The following is a 19,759-nucleotide window of genomic DNA, read 5'->3' on the forward strand; positions in this document are numbered from 1 at the left end:
TGTCTTGTCTCAGAGGGTGAAGCTCGGGTGATGGTGAAAGGACACAGTCCGTCAGACAGGTGTAAAATTAGAAGTTCTCATCAACCTCATGACTCGCTCTTCTATTTGATAAAGCTCATTAAGTGGCTTTCGCCTGACAAATGCATAACTAATTTGCCCTTATGTGATTTTTATTTTTTTAACCCTTTCACTTCACATTATTCCAAGACTTCCTGGGTTCTTTATTTCAGGGGGCGTTTCTGATGAGGCTCTGTACCCTTTAGCTTATACAGGAGAATGCTTTATTCTGGTGGTTTTTGGGGGAGGCAGAGCTTCTTCTGGGATATGTGACTTTGCTTCTCTGGCTGTCCATCTGCTTCTCCTAATTGCAGGAATAGGGCTCCTGTTTTATGTGGTGTATAAAAACCTGTGTGCCAAAACGACACAGGTGCAGGCAGCTTTGTGGTCATTTAGCACTTGCCTGAAATGCATTGCCACAGACAAAAATGTGTTGATAAACCTCTTTGTTATTTGCTCTTCATCCCATTCCATAATGTTAATGAGTGGGGGAGGGGATGTCTGAAATGACATAATGATTTTGTTTAGACATTTCAGAGACCAATGGTCAGCTCATACATACTCTTTTTGAAGAGCAAAGGGAGACAAATAATACAGTTGCTTATTTAAAAGATGCAATAATTTTAGGACATGTATAATAATACAAACTACCATTAATTTATGTAAATCATCTCCATCTCGTGGGCTTTAGTCAGGTGTTGGTGTGACAGGGGAAGCTTTCCCCTCGCATGTTAATGCATAACCAAATGTCTTTCAGGAACTCTTGTGTTAAGTATTAATCCAGTGATTAACCCCAGCATCCCTGTTAGTAACTTTGTTTTTTGCCTTTTGACCTTAATTATTTGGATTGCAATTTTAGTTTTGCAACTGAATTTCCGCTATGGCCCAACTCCTGAACACCGTTGGCTAAAGTGGGGCTGTGGCCCCAGTCTGGGTAATTCTTCAGGAAGAAAAAGGCAATTACAGTAGGCTGGGTGGGAAGGGCTTGGCTTTACAAGCCTGATGGGTTAGAAAGTGGAACTCTAAATTCCAGTGAGCTCACAGCTGATCTCTGCTTCCACCAAAGCCCTCCCGTGGGGCATCTGAAGGACAGAGGTGTGTGTGGCTGTCCCTCCTCAGCATAAGCCTGGTGAGCTGTGGCAGAGGGCTTGTCCCTCACTGAATGCCTCAGTTAACTCTAACACAGATCAGTGCACACGAGGGGAAGAGACACGGACTAATGAGAATGCCTGCCTGTTTTCTTTGGGGGAAACAAAAAGCTGACTGCAGCTCGCTGACATTTCTCTAGTCACGTTGCATTGGCAAGCCAGGCAGCACCAGTGGTTCTTTTGGAAAGGCAGGACAAGGGTATCGAATGTGTTGCCCCCATCTCGGTCCCCCCACCCTTGCCCTCCATGTGAAAGGAGCTCTTTGAGTGCAGGAGCAGAGTGAGTCAGTGTGGCTCTGCAGGGGGATATAATGGCAGCTTTGTCGGAGCCTCTGCAGCCTTCGGTGCCCTGCACGGTGCAGACACCCTGCTGCAGCCCCTTACCTGAGCACTGCCAGCTCCCTGCCACTTCAGCACACTCAGGTCACTGCTGGGGACAGGAACCTGTGCCCTGCTGCTGTGCTGCCTCCCAGGCCGTGGGAAGGAGTGAGCTAGCAGCCCCTCTGGGGTTTGTTTCTGATGCTTTGGTAACGTGCAGTTGTGTTCTCTCCAGACACACACAGACACAAGTGAAGAAGAAAACTGTGTTTCTTAGATCTCTGGCAAGTTCTGACATGCCTTAAAGGGTTTAGAATAAGAGTAAATGAGGTGCTCGCTCTCTTCCTTTCCCCCTCTGTGACCCACTTTTTGCAGATGAAGTTGGGAAGCCTACTAGGGCACACCTTGGTCGAGAAGAAAAATTTCCACTTTGTTCTCCCTTGTAGTAAAATAATTTTCTTCTAAAATAACTTTTGTTCCCACTTGGCTATAGGATTTGATCTCTAAATGCCCAGTGAAGTGAATGTTTTCATATATTTATTATCAGCATTTTGACTAACAGACAACCAGCCACCTCTGCTGAGAAACTTTAGTTTTAAAAAGCTCCTCTAAATTCTGCTTTCTTAAAAAAAAGGGGCAGAAAGTAACTGCCTGATCATTCTTTGGCAAAATCAGTGTGTTCCCTGGTTTAAGTTAGGGGGTGTTTTAGAAGAGAAATTACTTCCTGCCTGTATTACTCGTGAGCATATTGTCACCAAATTCTTTTTTATGTACCCCAAAACACTGATGCCTGCCAAAAATATTTTGAAAATTTCTGGAAGAATCTAATAATCTTCTCACGACTGGTTTGCTAATCTTGGTAAACTGGTTGTGCAATCCTGTGTGAGCAAAGGAACTGGTTTTCATGCATGTAGGACTCTACCCAAACTTTGGGTGCTGATCTGGAGCATGTGTGAGCCCATCAAGGTCCTGGCTGTGTTATCTGAATGGTACTCTCTTGTGACCTCACTCTGGACTCTGTTCCTGAGACTTTCCTTACATTCCTGTGTCTTCAAATATATTTCTTCACCTTCAAATCACAAATAATAAACCTAGAAGCTCTTCAGTGTGAGATATATTCTGAAGTGTGGTGATCAATGGGTCCTCTTTACCTACAGCCATCCTGATAGGACATGGAATATATTTAGTCAGTGATACAGAATTAATAACTGTGTATTTCATCCTTTTGAAGATCTCAAAGATCTGAAAGGGTTTAGCAGAAGAGATTAACATTGATATTTTTTTTTACATATGGGGAAGTGAGGCAGAGAGACTTTAAGCAAGGTGCCAGGAACTGAGCCCGAATTCTGCTCCAGGGATTAAACCCTGTGATTCCTGCTGGAATAGACATTCTCTGTGAAAAAATAAGACTCAAATATTTATTTTTATTTCTTTTTTTTTTTTCTTAAAGACACCCTGCATTTGGAGGGTGGAGTTTTTGTGGATAAAAGTGATGACCAGATGCTTTTGCCTTGTGTTTCCAAGCTGTCGCCACGCTGCCATCGCAAAGTACTTCGGCGATGTCACCCCACCTTGCAACAAGTGCTGTGACTTCTGCAAGAACCCAGGGGCAGTGAAAAGGCAACTGGAGGCACTGGAGTGCTGCAGCAACAGCTGGAGCAAAACCTGCATCGGGCCCACAGGATCCTCCTGGGATAGCTCTGACCCAGAGCTCTACGAGGGCGGGAGGAGAGGCCTCAAAGGCTTCAGCAGGTCTGTACCAGAGAGGTTACACTCATCTCACAGGAGCTAACAGAGAAAAGAGCATCCACCAGCTGCAGGCCCAGACACTCCTATTTTCAGCACATGTTTCTGTGTGGATGGTATTCTCCTGTAACTTTTTGGCAGCAGCAGCTGGAATTTCATTTTCCACACACTTTGGCAGCCTCGTTCACATTCGTGTTCCAGAGAACCAAAAGCTGTTTTGACAGAGCTAAGAATTGCCCTGCACAATGTAATTGGCTCAAGAAACTAGCCTGAAATTTTTGAAAGCAGCAAGTGGGCTCAGCCTCTTCATAGTCACAAGGATCAGAAATGTTTAAAAGTGAGACCAAGATGACATAGTCCAGAGTTCATTCCTGATTTAACACAACTGTCTGTGAGCCAGCAGGCCAGGGGCCACTGACAGGACTTAGTCACCACAGAGGATGTTATGAAGTGCCAGTGTCAGATTCTTCTGCAGATTGCTGCATCTTCCTATGAGGCTGACAGCAAAAGGAAGATGTCCAGTGGGAAACATGATGAATTTGTAAAATGCTTGGCAGTGTGGAGGTGACAATTTCTCTTTCCCCCTGTTCTCTGGCAGAGTTGCAGTGATTGTCCAGCTGTGTCAGGATGAAGTTTCTCTGCTGGCACTGCCCATGAAGCTGTGCCAGGATACACAGTGCTGTAGGCAGGCCAGGCCCTCTTCTTTACCTTAAAAAGCTTGGGATTGGTGCCTTTGTTCTTTGGCCAAGTCCAGCTGAGTCAGAGGAAACCAGGACTTGTGACCTGAGCCTGTGTTTGGTCTCAGGACCTGAGAAGCCACAGCTAATGCTGTTGTACAGAACAGTGTTTGCTACTTGGCTTATTGAACCTTTCCATGATCTGATTGTAGTTTTGCCTTGGAGGTTGTAATAGTCAGCAGCTCTAAAGCTCAGATTTGTGATACCTGTAAGTTTGGCAGCTGTGGGAGGCAGTGAACTCCTGGGCTACATCTGGTGAGGATCAGCTGCTGCATTTCAGTGTAGTAGAGATGGAGATTTCATTTATTGCAGCAGCCTGTGAACAAGTGAGGCTGAGGAATGGATGTTGTGCCCTTTCTGCCATCTCTGCTCCCAGGGCAGGAGGGACTGACAGATGGGGTACATGACATGAGGCAGTGACTCCTGAACCCCCTGGGAGCATCTGGCAGAGCTGCTGAAATGGAGCCCTCCATTCTCAGGGCACTAGTTACAAGCTCTTAGTTCATGCCACTACCTCCTACTTTATGGGATTAAGAAGTGCTGTGCATTTTTGGAGGACGCTCACTGCTGTCCTGGTTGGGCAATGGCGGAGAAACTCAAAGTGAAGACATGTTCAGAAAGATGTGGGATCATCGCTGGGCTGGCTTCCCACACTTGTCCTCCAGTTCATGCTGCAGCTACAGAGATGCTTGTTCCTCTTGCTTTCCTGCCTTATCCAGGTATGATGAAGAGGGCAGTGGGAATTGGGATGAAGACAATGAGGAGCGCCGGAAACGGGAGTGGGACAACTTCTACAAGAAACAGATGAGTCTGCGCAAAGTGAGTTGGGGTCAGTTTTCAAGGGATGCACAGAGGGTTTGCTGTGAGCTTGTCTGACAGCCATAAAGGCTTCCTGGCACTGATCACAGTAAATTATTTCATCTTGGTGTTGCTTATTGTCCTTCACTTCTTGTACCTCTGCTTTTGTTGTGTTCTCCACATTCTGGGCCAGTCCCATAATAAGAAGAAATGCAGCTTATTCATGTGCTGGTTTCTCTGCAGGGCTAAGCAAGAGGAGCCTGTTGGTTTTAATGCCCATGGTAGTAGTAAAAACAGATTTTCCCATTCAGCTTCTTTTAAATATTCCTATAGCAGAGGTGAACTTTTGGCTTTGATTCTTATTCTTTGTCTTCTTGGCCCTGTTTTGGCGAGTGTTCAATGCCTTTATAACTTCAGCTTTATTTTTCCCTAGAGCAGGGATATAAAACATGTCTTTTGTGCTTCTAGATCTGCATGTGTGTAGTAGGAATGGAAATGTTTGACTGATCTTTGTTTTCTTCCAGGGCAAAGAACCAGAAAAGGAAGATTTTGTTCCTCCAAGTAAATATCTTCTTTGATTTATAATAGGTTTTCTTTGGGAGAAGAAAGTCTTATATTTTGCAGCTGCATGCAATTTGTACAGCATCACCACTGGAGGTATCAGTCCCTAGGCACAGAGGTCAAGCTTTTGGCTGTGAAAACTTGGCTGGAGGAGATGGACCACAGCCTAGCTTTGGTCAGGGTGAAGATATGGAATGCATCTTTCTGAACAACATTTCCAAATAAGCAAGAGAGAAAGAAAACTCTGTCTAACCTGACTTTGTAGTGTTAGCTGTTTCTGCAGTGGTTGTGCACTAATAATAATAATAATAATAATAATAATAATAATAATAATAATAATACTATAAGGAAACTGCTGAAAACCTTTGCTGCTTGTAGCTGTGCTTTCTGGGGCCCTCTCTGGCACTATTACAAAAGAACACTTGACAGGTCAGGTTATTCTATCCAGCCTGATTTTTTTTTTTTTTTGGTTGATATTGTGAGGAGGAGAAAAGATTTGAGTTTCCTAAGAGCCTTAAAGAAAGGTTTTCTGAGGTGGGAAGATTTTGGAAAGCTGTTAGTCCTAAGCTCCAAAGCAGATGTTCTCAATCAGAGAAAACATTCTCACTTTGGTTTCTGCCTACTCCTTTGGAGTGTGCAGCTTCTCCAGGTAGAAAGGGTGACCACAGTGTTCCTTGGGGTGACAGTGCAGGGAGGAGAAAGCCAGGCAGTCCTGGACCTGCACCTCCCTGTGACAGCTGAGATGTTCTCCATCAGCCTAGCCCTGCCATGGCTCCTTTCCCAAATTCCTCTCCTGTGGCAGGTGCAGACTGTCCCCTGAAGGAGGCTGCCAGCAGGAGGATATCCAAGCTCACTGTGAAGGTAAGTGATGTTGCAAAGAACAGCAAGGCTTCTGCCTGGCCTGTCCTTACTCCTTCAGGGGTGGGAGTCCAAGGGGCAGTGAGACTTCTGTAAAGCATGTCTGAGTATCCCATGTTTCCTAGGGCCGGGAACACTGCCTGAAAATGCTGGAAGAAGCTTTGAGCAACAACCAAAAGACTCCAGCAGCAGAAGGAAGATGGTATGAGATGAGGAAAAAGGGGTGTATACTGAGTCCCTTAACACAGGGCCTGCTCTTCCCTGAGCACAATTACCATTGTAATGTGTATTAATTGTGCTCAGGGAAGATCAGGTCCTGTGTTAACACAATTAATACACAGGGAATGCTTTTTTAAGTTTTAAAAATTATTTTGTCCAAGGATGTCGTTTCACTTGACAGCATCTTTCTGGCTGGGATGTTGGAGATCAGACCTGAGGATTCGTGGCTGATCGCTGGTATCAGCTTGATCCCAGGAGTGGCAGTTCTTCCCTGTCCCACAAGATGGGGATAGTGTACTTCTCAAATGGAGCAGTGGGCCAGAATCTTGATTATAAACCGTTTTCATCACCCTTTCCATTCTCCATCAACTCACCACTACATCCCTTAACTGGAAGTTATCACTTATTCTTGTACTGGAGGGAGTGGAATTTGTACTTTCTGGGAGATACTTCAGCATTAGCGTTCCCTTTGCAGATACAGAAGTGTGTCTTGCCAGGAATCACCCCAGCCTGTGTTTCAGGTCAGACCCTGGTGCCTGTGCAGTGGAAATGGAATACGAAGCTTTCCGGACCAGCAAAATGGCAAATTCCTACAAGGCAGCTGTGCTAAAGAAGGTAGGGACAAACATCTACATCTGCTGCTCCCTGGTACGTGGGAGCTCCAGAGCAAACAGGACAGAGTTTGTGTGGGAAAGGTGAAGGACAAGCTCTGTTTTGCCTTGGGTATCTTACAAATCTTTTTTCTTGATTTTGTTTCCAGGAGGGCCCAGAATCACCTCGGGTTCAAATCTTTGTTGCCTTTACAGGCTCTGGAAACCTACATAGCAGCACAAGCTTATCCAGATGTGTTGTAGCAATACAGGGATTTGGGAATTCCTCAGGCTGCTGCTGACACTGGAGAAGCCTTGATTTAGGTTATCTGGTTGCCATCATTCTCAATGAAGACGTTTCTGTTCTTGAGGCAGATATCTCCAGGGCAGATATCTGTTTTGTTGCTATGGCTTTTAGTATGTACAAAGGCAGGAATACATAAAGATTTCTGGCCATTAGAGAATATTTCTGTTCTCTTTTCAGGTGGCAGAAATCAATAAAGCCTCCAAACAAGGGGAATTATTCTCAGTCTTTGGGTCTGGAACAGGTGGTAACAGCAATTTGGAAACAAAATCTGTGTCTCTAGCAGAAGAGGACTTTGTCCCTGCATCCCAGGTTCCCTCGGTGAGTACTGGTGGGATAGACAGGAGAGAGTGATGTGGTTTTTTTGTCTGCCTTTTTATAAATTTGAGTCCCTTCTGTGGCCACTGCATATTTCTATTGTAATTGCTTTTTCCTGTCACATTGTTATTAGTGAATATAATCTGTGTGCAGGCCACAGCTTAAATAAGTTCTTTCTCATCTTGCTCTATCCAAGGATGCTGTCTTCTTTTCTTACTGCTGTCCTAGGACTTCCACCTAATCCATTTCCCTCATGTCTCTGTTGATGATCAGTCAGATTTAGAGCCTCCCCCAGTTTACAGCTGCCCACATTGGTGTATTGTGTGCAGAAATTCAGCTGCTTTCATGGTGCTGCACACAGAGCTGTCACATCCAAAATTACTTCTTCTTCCTGTCTCCCCAGTTCAAACCCAAGCGTGTGGGAGCAGGATTTCCAAAGAAATCCAGCTTGTTCCAGACAGCTTCAGAACTGTTGAAGATCCAGGAGGAGAGTGATGCAAGGCCTGTCAAAAAAGACTGTCCAAGTGGGGAGGACATCAGCAGCTGCAGTCTGGACCTGGACACCAGAAACCCTCTTCTCCAGAGGGAAGAAACTGCAACCAAAGCAGTGGGTGAGAGTGCAGGGGTAGAAGCACACCCAGAAAAGAAGGGGCAGCAACCCAGTCCAGACACAAAAAGTGCCCTTGGGGAGAGCCCTGCTAAGAAGTCCAAACGTAGCAAGAAGCAGCAAATGCTTGCAGAAGCAGCTAAAAAGGAATCACAGGATATTTCCAAATTCTTCTCCCTCCCCAAAGCTGGCTCTAAAGCCCAAAGCTGCAGTGTACCAAAGGGAGAAGGCTGTTCTGCAAGCACACTACCTCAGGTTTCTTCTCAAAGTGTGTGTCAAGAGAAACCAACACCTCAGGAAAATAAAGATGGCTCTGGAGACCTGACTGGGCAGTTCCAGGAGGAGAATAAAGAACTGAGAGAAACAGAATTAACACTGACTCCGAGAGGGGAGAATTCTAAGACCCAGCAGGCTGCTGAATGTGAATTCCTTGAGGAAGAAATGGATGTGAAGTCCAGGTAAAATCTCTATTTCTCTGCTCCTTGTGTTGTCCAGAGCCCCACCAGCCTTCTCCTGGAAACCTGTATGAGGTCTCTGGGTGAGTGAGGGAGACTCTTGCTTTACCCTGCAGTCTCATGGCCACTGACAGTCAATGCAGAAATATTTTCACTGTGGAATGATTACAACTGGCCTTCTCTCCACTCTTCCCACTAGTGTTGCTGAAAATGTTGCAGAAACTGAGCTACCTGTTGTGGGAGAAGGTGACAGTGGGAAGCGGCCGGGATCAGATGAGGTAAGATTTCAATGAATGCTGATTTCCTCTCTTTCTTCTGCTCATCTTGTGCCAGATTTCTCTCTGGAAGTGACACTCCTGCTCTGAGAGTGTCATTTATTTGGGGAAGGCCCAGCTACAGTTGCAGCAGAAAGGAGAGCCCCACTTGTGTTGCATTCCTGGTGTTTCCCTGCTGCCCTCTGGGCTGTGCCAGCACCTTGGGCTTTGTTCCCTCCTCTGAGCAACTCATGTGACTGTGCCCTTGCTGGTGACTTGCCTGGAATTAGTGTCCCCACCCCCTGAGATCTGTCACTAACTATAATTAGGGAGCTGCTTTCTCAAGGCAAGGGCACAACTACAGGCCAGAGACACACAGAACCACTGGGAAGTGACCCCTGCTCACAGCCTGCCTTGCCATTAATTTTCTGCTTTCATTTGGCCCCTGAGACTGCCTGGCAGCTGTCTCTGCAACACTGCAGTCTCCTTTCTCTTTCAAACCGAGCAGGAGTGTGGTTCTCCTGCTGTGGCTGAGGGGTGTATTCTGTTCTCAGCAGACACCCTGAGAAATCTTTTCTAGTCAGTTTTCCTCTGTAGGATAGGGTGTAGCAATTAGCTACCACATGGTAGTTCTAAATGTGGTATTCTTTAAAGGGTTTTTTTCTAAGTCCCTTAGTGTGGGAAGTAGTGTCTGCACAGCAGGTTAAAAGGAGTTACAGAGATTCCTGCTGGGTATTCACTGGAGGCACAGGCTGCAGGATGCTGCAAAGATTTGCGTTCTTGGAAGGTGGTGGCTTCTTGGAAGGACAGTGCTGTCACAGGAATTGGTAGGTTTGGTTTTCTTCTGTCCCCTCTCCAGGATATGGAAAGTCCTGTAAAAAAGCGGCTCCGGACAGCGGCAAAATCTTCAATTCTGACCCAGCCAGAGGGCAAAAGTGTTGGTCCAACAAAGAAGAAGGTGACTTTTGACTCAAACTTAGAACAGTGTGATAAAGAAGGAAGCAGCAGGACCATACAGCCAGTGACCAAAGGCATGTCCCTCAAAGAGACTGCAGACATCGTTGTCAAGTATTTGACCCCGTTCTACAAGGGGGGCAAATTTGCTTCCAAGGTAGAGTATAGCTCAAGGCCCTCTTTAGCAGAAGGAAAATTCATCTCTCTAGGGCCCTGGTGCTCTGAGAAGGCAGAGATGATCTGGATCCCACCTTTTGTTTCCATGTTATGTTTTGATATGCGCTGTTCCAGTGACTCCAGGTACAGCAACTCACCTCTCCCACAAAAGGGTTGGTGTATGTTGGTTCCACACTTCCTTGTGATTGTTCATATTTTCACATTAAACCCTGGCACGTTTTTAACTCCCACCTGTGGAGCAGGAACAGCTCAGGTTTGGTGCTGGTGTAGTTTCCTTGCTGTGCCCTGCAAGGCAGGATGTATGTGCCTGGGCTTCTCCAGCACTGCAGGGCCAGCTGTGTGTGTTCAGTCCAGGAGAGGTTTGTGCTACAGCCAGTCTGTGCTAAGGGTGAGACAAACATGGAAACAGACTGGTGAGGTAACTGGTGTTTGCTTTCTGCTCTTCCCCAATGCTGCAGGATCTCTTCAAGGGCTTTGCCAGGCACCTGTCTCACCTACTGACCCAGGAGCAGAGCCCTGCCCGCAAGACAGGTTTGTCTGGGGTTATTGCAATGCCAGATTGGTTCATGGCTTTAGAGGGGCAGATGTCTTAAATATCAACTCAAAAGATGGCATTTCCTCTCTTGCAGTGAAGGAGGAAGCACAGAGACTCATCAAGGAGTTTTTCAAAACAAGGCTGAGGTGTGAGAGTGAGGCAGACTGGGAGGAGCTGCAGAGCTTGGAGAGCTGATCCCTGCTGCTTGTTGGCTCTTCCTTCCTGCAGCAGCACCACCAGGGGATGTGGAAGAACCCACCCACAGAGGGTCTTATGAGACTGCAGAAATAAGATTTATTTTTCTTTTCCCCACTGCATTTTTGCTCACTTCTGTCCTTAGTGACACACATTCAAGGGAACCAGTTTTTGTGAACTCAAGGTGAGTTTCCCCAATAAGTGGGGTGCTGAAACCCTCAAGGACCAAGAGGTGGGAAGTTGTACCTGCTGGGTTTGTTAGGAGCTGCTGCCTTGGATGTTCTGCACTGTCTCCAACCTGTACTACCTGCAGCAGTCTGGGCAGGGCTCAGACTTTCCAGTTGGAACTCTGCTTTGGGACGGCACCTTGCTTTCTAAATGGCTCCTCCCCTTGCTCCCCCTCTCCCTGTTTCTTATTTCAGTGTCACCAATATGCTGCAAGTTCTCATGCTTTGCTCAGGGCTGCTAGTGACAAACTCAGTGTTTGAGTTCCTGGATGGAATATTTTTGTTTGAAGGGCAGGGGAGGAGCATTTTGTAGTTACCATGGAGGCAGTGCTTGCTTTCTAAAGGAGAAACTCAGATTTTCTTTTAATGTGAACTTCTTTAACTTTGTCCAGTTCTGTCTGCCCTTTAATTTAAGTGGTGATACTCTTTCAGTATTAACCCCTGCAACACTGCCAGCCTTTTCTTGTAATCCCTAAAGCCATATTTGCTCCCTGTGCCTCACCAAAAGTCTGCAGTGCAGGGGGCAGTGCTGCTAATACAGCTGGGTACGGTTCTGCTGTGACCCTCAGACTGACACTGTGGTACCTCTGCTGCTATGTTTATATGGAACCTGATCCTGATTCCCTGGCACAAGTCCTTCCTGTTGGATTTTTGCTGGGTTCTGCCTCTGTTGCATACCTGCAGGGGCTGGTGGCCTCAGGCTCTAGTGCTGCCAGAGGAGCGTGCAGCCTCAGAGGCTGCCCAGGGCTTTGGATCACTGCATTCCACAGATGTATTTTTTTAATTGTTCTGAAGGGTATATGCAGGAGTGACAATAAAGCAAGGTTACAACTGCTGTGGATTGTTCCTGGAAGCTTTTCCTTACAACTCAGTCACACAGACTGGTCAGAGGTACATTAGGCAGCCAGCACTCCAAGAGAAGCACCTGCTAGGGAAGATGCTGTAGTTCCACTGGCATCAGCTCACCAGCAAAAGTCTAATTGTGCATCAGGGCTTGCACTGAGCACCCTCAGATCCATCCCCCTTCCCTGCCAACAATGACATTTTCCACAAGCTCTGCCCATTGCCTGCAGTTAAGTTTTCCCAGGTTAGATGTAACAACTAGCATACACCTTCAGAACATCTCTGATTATTTTATTGCAATTTCCTAAAGGGCAGTTACTCCTCAGGTCATTAGGAGAGCTGTGGCAATAAAAATAAATTAAATATTTTTGTACAACCCAAAACACTTCAGTATAAAACAAGTTCTGTTTGAAGAAGCTTCCTCCATGGGCATGGAGCCATCATTGAAGTCTGACAGCTGCATGGCCATGACTGACTTCTTTATAGTAGAGGAAAGCATATGCATATAATTATGTCAGTGAGAAATTAATTAACAGTAAACTTCCTTACCATTGCAGCTCAATCTGTGCCCCAGCATATGTGTTAATTGTATGATTAACACTGATCAGCTTTTCAGTTAGGATGCTTTCTACAAATTGCTTCACAAATCCTGCTGCAGGATCTCTGCATATCAATTCAGAGACAAATCTGGCTCCTGGAAAAAACCAGCAGCCCCTGCAGGCATTGCACAGCCTCAGCTGGGCAGTGGGATACACAAATCTCTAGCAAGCACCAGGCTTTGCTCATAATAATTAATTCAAAACAGAAAGGAGGAGTTGCATGGTGCAAAGCTTGCAGGCAAGTGCTTGCTTTGGGTCAGCTGCTCTTTGTTGGAACGGGCTGTGGTGTGGAGAGGCCCTTGGGGTTTGTTTAGCCACAGCATGGATTGTTTCAAGGAAGTGCTTGAGGGCTGAATGGCAGGTCACGAGGGTTATGGTCACTCCATCAACAACGCTGTGGTGGCATTCTTAGAAAGCAGCTGGCTGAGGTCTTGGGTGTCTTCTGGAAGAGTTCTCTCCCAAAGACAGGTCAGGGAGCACTGACCAAGTTCAGAGAAAGGGAAACAGTGCTGTTTTCCTTGGCCATTCTCCTCCTTTTAGGCTCTAGGAGTGCAGCTCTGTTTTATCCAGGATGACAACGATCGTGTGGTACAGTTCTTTGGCCTGTCAAAACACAAACCAGCATCAATCACCCTGCCCCGGAAAGAGCTGCTTCTCCTACTTAAATATCCTCATAAATCACTTCCCATAATTAAATATCAGCCATGTGCTGGGACCACACTGCACTTCAGAGCCTGGAAATGCAGTGTCCCCCTCCTCCTTTGGGACACGAGAGAGGAGCAGCACCACTCCTCAGCAGAGGCTCAGCTGGGCAGGGAAGGGCAATTTGGGAGGTGCCAGGAGGAAGCTGCAGGCCCAGGCTGATCTCACCTGTGACAGTTCCAGCCACAGGGCCCTGGGGCTGGCAGGGGAGCCATAGTGGAGCTCCAGGCCGGGAAGGCCCCCGTCGGAGATGGGCCTCAGCGTGCGCATCTTCTGCAGCTCCTTCAGGGGAATGACCCGCAACACCACCTGCCGGGGGGAAAGCCACCAGCCACTCTCAGGAGCAGTCCCCAAACTGAAACCATCTGATTCTCACCACAAGAACCTGTGGAAAGCTGAGGGAAGGCCTGGGGCACAGGGTGGTGCGTGCAGGATACAGCCCTAAAACTCCCACAGGTTTGGAACAAACAGGAATGTGTTCTACATTTAGTTTTGGTGTGGATTGTTCTTGTTAGCATAAACACTGGACTTACAAAAGAGCCCATGACAATAATGCCTGTTGCACACTCCCTTGCTCTGGGCCAGTGCTGTTGTCAGAGTGATGCTTCCAGGGAAGTCCAGCCTCTTCCTTCACAAGTTCTTCTAAAGTCACAGCTCATATCTGACAGACAGCAGGGGGGATTGTCTGGCATACCTGGCTGGTGCCATCCACCACAATGATCTCCTCCTTGTTCACACCAAAGAAACAGGGCACAGGGATTGTGTTATCACTGATTCTCTCCACTATGAAGATGACGTAGTCAAAGAAAGGCAATTTCATCACGTGCTCTAGAAGAGAGCAAAAAGTGGCCTGAGGGCAGCAGCTTTCAGCCAACAATTTACTGCACCAGCCTGGGGTGGTAAAAGTTGCCAGTGTTCCCAAGATTTTCTACATTAAAAAGTAACGTTGACAACTTCTGCCTCCCTCCCTGGCTTCTGAGACTCAATTCTCAGCGGCCTGAGTGGATGTCCTGTCCTTTTCTGGACAGGACATCCACTGGAAAACAGACATGCAGCCAGAATATCAATTAAAACACCGCTTGTACAGAGCTCTGAAAGTCCACTGCAGACTCCTACAAGAGATGGAACTTCTACCACCATCACCATGCTTGGGAACAAGACCTAATCCACAGTGAGGAGCTGTCAGGGAATTCCATTCTCATGGCTCATTCCAGGCTCCAAGAACCATCAACAACCTCATGAATTGTCCCAAAAGTACATTCAGAGCAGCTTCCAGAAGCTGAAACAGCATAGAAACTGAAGGAGATCTGGATGTCTCCTCACCTATGAACTGGATTTTTGCATCCCGTGGCTGGAGGGGCTGCCTCTTTCTCAGCAGTGTGGCCACGTGGTTGTGCAGAGCCTTGAGGCTGATGGAGGACTGCAGGCTCTTTGGAGTGTATTCCTTCAGCTCTTCCCTGTGCCAAAAACAGATTCTAATTCACCCCCTGCCCAGCTAAAATCAAACATCAGCCAGGGGATTAAGAGGAAGGAGGGGATGGGACAACAATTTTCCACTGTGTATCTGGGAACAAGAGTGAAGGGGGAGAGGAAGAGCACAACAGGTGATGCCTGAGTTGGGTAAGGTGGAAGGAACCATCAGAGACAGTGAGACCACCCTTGTCCACAGGGAATTCAGCTGTGCACCACTGACCAGTGCATGGAGAGAAATCCCTCCTTTCTGGAGACAGCAAGAGCTCCTCAGTGCCCAGCAGGGTTGTGCCATTTCCCTGGTGCTTTAAGGGGATCTGATGGAGGCATTACCTCAACTCCAAGTCAAAGTGCATAAGGAAAGGAAGGAGTGGCAAAGTACAGCTTGGAACTGCAGGACTGAAGGCTTCCAGTATCCAGGGACAATTTTGTTCCCATTGGGCATCTCACTACAGATTTCAGGTGTCCAGGGTTGCAACCTCTGACACTTGTGAGAGAGAACAAAGGAGGATTCACCCAAACCATGAGCTCATGCCCTTCCTTCTTGGCGTCACAAATGGCAATCAAATGACATTACCGTGGCACTCTCATGACCCTCTGTATTCTCCAGAATTGGACATTTCTTAATTATTCAAAGAGGACTTCCAGGTACCTGCCCCTAACCCCTGTGGTGCCTATGGCCATCACAGAGAGATCCCCTCTGCCACAGACATACCTGGAGGGAGCAGAGTTCTGCTGCTCCACTTTGGCCCAGTGCTGGAACATTGCCAAAAGGCCCACCTGCATCTCCATTTCTTTATTGTGGTTCAGCAGGATCCTCCCATTCAGGTAATCCCACACCACCTGAGGGACAGCACAGCAAAGAGGCCTTTGTTAAAGCTGCCAGAGGGTACAGGCAAGCCTGGGCAGTGCCAGGCTGCACAGACCCACATCCTGCCTTGCTGATAATGCAAAACAAAGGCTCTCTGAGCTCAGGAAGAGCCTGGGGAACTGCACAATGTGTGGAACAGCACTGCTCCAGGCTAAGGCCACAGGCACAGGGCCTTCCTGGCATCCACAGCTTCAGTGTTCAGTCACTCCCAGAAACAGCACACAAAGCCTATCAGCCCACCTGCTTTTTCAGGCCCCTTGGGACATTTCTGTTGGCTGGGACACCACATCTGTCCCTGCTAGGGAGGGTCTTGCTCTTGCTTACCTGTCCATAATGGACATCTGTGTAAACTTGGTTGTCAAAGTGCAGAGGTGTCCTCCAGATGAGCCTGCGTAAGGTCACAGTGACCAGCTTGTCCTCCAGCAGGTAATCATGGAGATACTCCTCCAGTTTTATTGGCCTCACCATTTTACCTACATGACACAGAGAGAGGGTATCCATCCTTCTTGGTGGAGAGGCTGGGACTGGAGCCTTCCTGCCCACCTCAGTTCCACCCTGCCCTGAGACTCCAACCATCAGCCATTGCAAAGGGACACAGAACCCCACACCTCTTCCAGGAACAAGCAACACAGCCCCTGAGAAGGATCAATCCTTAAGCCTAATACAGAGGGAAACTACCTAGGAGGCAGCAAGGGTAGAGGAACTATTCCAAGCAGGAGCTGTGATGCTCCCTTTGCAGAGGCTGCTGGAAGAGAGAAGCTCCATGCTGGTCTCTACTTGCCGAGATTTTTGTCGTCATTCCTGATAGCAAAGAGAACAAAGTCCTGTGTTTCTTGCTGTTCACCTATTCCCATCTGCTCACAGATCTCCTGCAGGAGCTCCTTGGCCACCTGAAATAAGGAAAGAAGGAAATTAATACCCTGACCAGGCAAGCCCAAGAGCAGGCAGACACATTATTCCTTCTCAGATAAGGGATTTCCCTGGTGTGGCTCAGAGTCCAGACCAATGAAGGAATTCACAGCTGGAAACTCACAGTGAATGTCCTGATCCTGGTGAGGTACTCCATGCCTCCAGGCATCAGCACAACCAGCCGGCGGGCACCGTGTCCCTTCTGAAAGGACAAAGTTCAGGCAGCAAGACATGCAGGGTCCCATCAGCCCCAGGCGTTTGTCCCTCTCCTTCCTCATCCCTGCTGCCACTGCTTGCCCACAGCACGTGCCTCTTCCCTGCCCACTCCATGGCACGGCACTTCCCAAGCTCCCTCCATGCACACGCTCCATTTCCTCTCCTGAAACACCAACTGCCCCTGTCACACTGCACGTGGCACCTCCAAAGCCTCCTCTGTGTCCCCCTTCCAGCACCCACCCCACCTCCCTGCCCCTCCATACCAGCAGTGCCTCCATCTCCACAGGGAAGGGCAGGTGCCGACGGCCCCCGTACAGGAAGTTTTTGCGCAGGTTGCTCTGGCAGATCTTGGCTATATCTGCAGGAAGAGGAAAAAGCTCCATGTGCTGAGCCAAACAAAGAACTAAACACAGTGTCCTGTGGTGTTGGGGCATCCTGGCTGGGTTGAGTTTATCCCTTGTCTTAGGTTGCAAGATGTGGCTGGCTGTGTGTATTCCATTCCTATCTGTTAGAGCTGGGGCAGTTCTCTGCTGTTCATTGGGCAGCTTTTCTCTTTTTCTCTCCCACAGCCAATCCTCCCTCCAGCAGATCTCTGCTGTCCATGGCCAGAGAGTGTCCCTGCAGGGCTGATCAAATTCCAGCATCCCATGGGGAGATGCTCTGCCCAGGGCAGGAGCCAAGCATTCCTGCCTGGATACAATCTGAGCCTGGGACAGCACAGCAGCCTTTGCCCACTGCATTCCCAGAGGAGCAGCTTTCTCCTGCCCTGCATTCCCAGAGGAAGAGCAGGCCCATCTCCAGCAGCCCTGGAGCTTCAGAGGAAAACTGCAGCCTTGTGCAGGATCCCTGCTCCAGCAGAAGCACAGCTGGCCCTGCAGGAGGGCTGAGCCCCCATGGGATGGGACTGTGCCACCACCCTGACCCACAGGGCTCAGCTCCTGCTCTGACTCTGGCAGTGTTGTTTTGTATTACTGCATTTTTATTTTTAGTTTCCTAGTAAAGAGCTATTATTCCTATTCACATATCTTTGCGTGGGAGCCCCTTAATTTCAAAATTATAATAATTCAGAGGGAGGGGGCTTACATTTTCCATTTCAAGGGAGGCTCCTGCCTTCCTTAGCAGACACCTGTCTGTTCAAACCAATACACCCCTGGTCACTGCTAGGGGAGCAAAGAGCCTTGACCTCACCTCCCACCCTGCCAGGACACATCCAAACATAACAGTGTCCAGGACAGAGGAATGACAGGATAGGGAGATTAGATCTGGAATATTTGCTTTACAGGACACAAGCAGTCTTACCGTGGTGGGTGCTGGATGGATCACTGCTGGCCAGCTGCAGGAACTTGGTGGCATAGGGCATCAGGATTTTGGAAGGCAGGAAGTATCCAGTGAGCAAGTTTAAGAGCAGCCAGCCCCGCAGCTCACTCCCCCTGCGGATCAGAAAGGATTGTGGGCACCTTGGGACAAGACAATTCCTGCTCTGAGCAGCTCAAAGTGAGCTTGTGCTCTTCTGAACACCTCTGGCAGCTGGCAGAAAAGGAGGTGTCAGCCCTTGGTCAGAGGTTTCTTGTGCTGAGTAAGAGATTGATTCAGTTATTCCAACAGCCAGCAAAGAAAAGGAACAATAAAGGCACAGCACTGCTGCCACCTCCCAGGGCAGCATGGGGCCAAGCCAGTCCTTGACTGGTGTTTATCAATTCCTAAGGCTGGGAGGAGGAAATCAGGGCCCTGAGCAGCACCACAAGCAGGAGCCACCAGGAATGTTTACTGTGCCCGGATAGATCAGCAGCCAGAAATATAAGGAAAAATATCCACTAAAGTGAAAATGCCAGACCCAGGGACTGGCAAAATTTCCAGAGTGCTCAGTAGGAGCTTCAGCACTGGAGCAGCTGGGGACAACCCATCCTGAGGGGACACCCTCCCCCCTGGCCCTGGTGTCCCTGCAGCACATGGTTCCTCTCCAGCTGTGCACACACAGGAGCTGGCAGTGCTGGTACTCACTGCTGAGGGTTGTGGGTGACCTGTTTGATGACCTGGCAGTAGATCTCATCGTGTAAATTCTCCTTCTCCTTGCACAGCTGCATCCAGAGAGGAGAAAACAGCATCAGAGAGGGGATGAGAGCATCAGAGACATCTGTAGGTCGTCTCTGTGCCCTACCTCTCCCAGCCTCAGAGCTCTGCAAGTTTGGCTTAAAGTTTGGGCTTTGCAGCCTCTGGTCTCTAGTGCTATTAGGATCAAAGGAGGAGAGAGCAGAGGCAGGTTGTGCTCTCATCCAGACAGTGATATCCAGGGAAACCATTTACATGCACACCCTCCCCACAGTCTGTTTCACGTCCCTTCCTCATGTAGGAGGTGACATTATGGCTCTCCCTGCTCTTTTCCTTTCCAGCAAGGTCTTGGCCCTCCATTCCCATTGGTGCTTCTGCACTTTGCCCAGGGGAAGCTCACAAACCTGAAGAATTTCATAGATGCATTGGACCTCAGTCTGGTGCTTGTGTTTTGGCTGATCTCCCATGAACCTCATCAGTGCTGCAAGGCAAAGCCTGGCCTTTAGTCTGAGCTGGGGTGGCTCTGCCATGGGGCTGGCAGTGGGCAAACAAATGTCCTGAAAACTTCTCTGCTGTTACAAGGCTTGCACTGGACATGTGGAGGCAGCCCAAAGCCCAGGCAGAGTGTTCTGGGACACTTGGCACTCAAGGCAAAATCCCTTTTTGCTGGAAGCTCTCAGCAAGCACACAGGGGATTATGAACTGCAGAAATGCCTTAGAAGGGGCCCTCCTCACCCAGTTTCCACTCCCACTGAGCCCCACAATGTCTGTGCATGCCCACCCTGGCCACCCCACTCCCCCCTCTGCAGTGCTGTGTCCCAGGAAGATCCTTACTCCGGAAGTTCTTTGTGGCCAGCTCGTTCAGCTCACTGTCAGAGTACCGGAGCAAAGACGCCTGGATTGGGACCTGCAGGGCCAGAGCAGAGGGATAACCCAGGGCTGTGGGTCACACAGAGCTGTGCTCTGCAGGCTGCACCAGACACTTGAGCTGCCAGGATTCAGCACCAAAGAGTAGGGGACACCTAAACTTGTCCAGAGACTGC

The 19,759-nt window shown here is 48.4% G+C and overlaps 2 protein-coding genes across 9 annotated transcripts in view; one reads left to right on the forward strand and one right to left on the reverse strand.

The window, feature by feature from the left end:
* Window positions 1–11,883, forward strand: part of RECQL5 (RecQ like helicase 5) — a 37,964-nt gene extending 26,081 nt beyond the window's left edge. For 5 of the 8 annotated variants that reach the window (XM_041409098.1, XM_041409103.1, XM_041409101.1 and 2 more), the window contains 12 exons: window positions 3,047–3,274; window positions 4,725–4,824; window positions 5,328–5,364; window positions 6,167–6,225; window positions 6,348–6,424; window positions 6,963–7,056; window positions 7,516–7,656; window positions 8,057–8,718; window positions 8,915–8,993; window positions 9,829–10,080; window positions 10,559–10,631; window positions 10,709–11,883. In XM_041409098.1, coding sequence (XP_041265032.1) covers window positions 3,047–3,274; window positions 4,725–4,824; window positions 5,328–5,364; window positions 6,167–6,225; window positions 6,348–6,424; window positions 6,963–7,056; window positions 7,516–7,656; window positions 8,057–8,718; window positions 8,915–8,993; window positions 9,829–10,080; window positions 10,559–10,631; window positions 10,709–10,830 — 1,924 coding nt within the window. In that variant the 3' untranslated portion in view covers window positions 10,831–11,883. Of the gene's footprint in view, window positions 1–3,046; window positions 3,275–4,724; window positions 4,825–5,327; window positions 5,365–5,997; window positions 6,106–6,166; window positions 6,226–6,347; window positions 6,425–6,962; window positions 7,057–7,515; window positions 7,657–8,056; window positions 8,719–8,914; window positions 8,994–9,828; window positions 10,081–10,558; window positions 10,632–10,708 lie in introns of those variants that run through there. The other 3 variants (XM_041409102.1, XM_041409099.1, XM_041409106.1) reach the window with 3 other exon arrangements.
* A 1,159-nt stretch (window positions 11,884–13,042) lies between these two features.
* The window catches only part of MYO15B (myosin XVB), a 31,759-nt gene continuing 25,042 nt past the window's right edge, over window positions 13,043–19,759 (reverse strand). The window contains exons 35-47 of the mRNA XM_041409373.1: window positions 19,551–19,623; window positions 19,121–19,197; window positions 18,669–18,745; window positions 17,967–18,097; window positions 16,931–17,025; window positions 16,576–16,653; window positions 16,324–16,432; window positions 15,867–16,015; window positions 15,387–15,514; window positions 14,525–14,658; window positions 13,896–14,029; window positions 13,370–13,510; window positions 13,043–13,102 (exon numbers count right to left, since the gene is read on the reverse strand). Coding sequence (XP_041265307.1) covers window positions 13,043–13,102; window positions 13,370–13,510; window positions 13,896–14,029; window positions 14,525–14,658; window positions 15,387–15,514; window positions 15,867–16,015; window positions 16,324–16,432; window positions 16,576–16,653; window positions 16,931–17,025; window positions 17,967–18,097; window positions 18,669–18,745; window positions 19,121–19,197; window positions 19,551–19,623 — 1,386 coding nt within the window. The remainder of the gene's footprint in view (window positions 13,103–13,369; window positions 13,511–13,895; window positions 14,030–14,524; window positions 14,659–15,386; window positions 15,515–15,866; window positions 16,016–16,323; window positions 16,433–16,575; window positions 16,654–16,930; window positions 17,026–17,966; window positions 18,098–18,668; window positions 18,746–19,120; window positions 19,198–19,550; window positions 19,624–19,759) is intronic.

This window comes from Onychostruthus taczanowskii, unplaced genomic scaffold (genome assembly GCF_017590055.1).
Source record: "Onychostruthus taczanowskii isolate IOZ18803 unplaced genomic scaffold, ASM1759005v1 scaffold30, whole genome shotgun sequence".
In the NCBI taxonomy this organism is placed as follows: Eukaryota; Metazoa; Chordata; class Aves; order Passeriformes; family Passeridae; genus Onychostruthus; species Onychostruthus taczanowskii.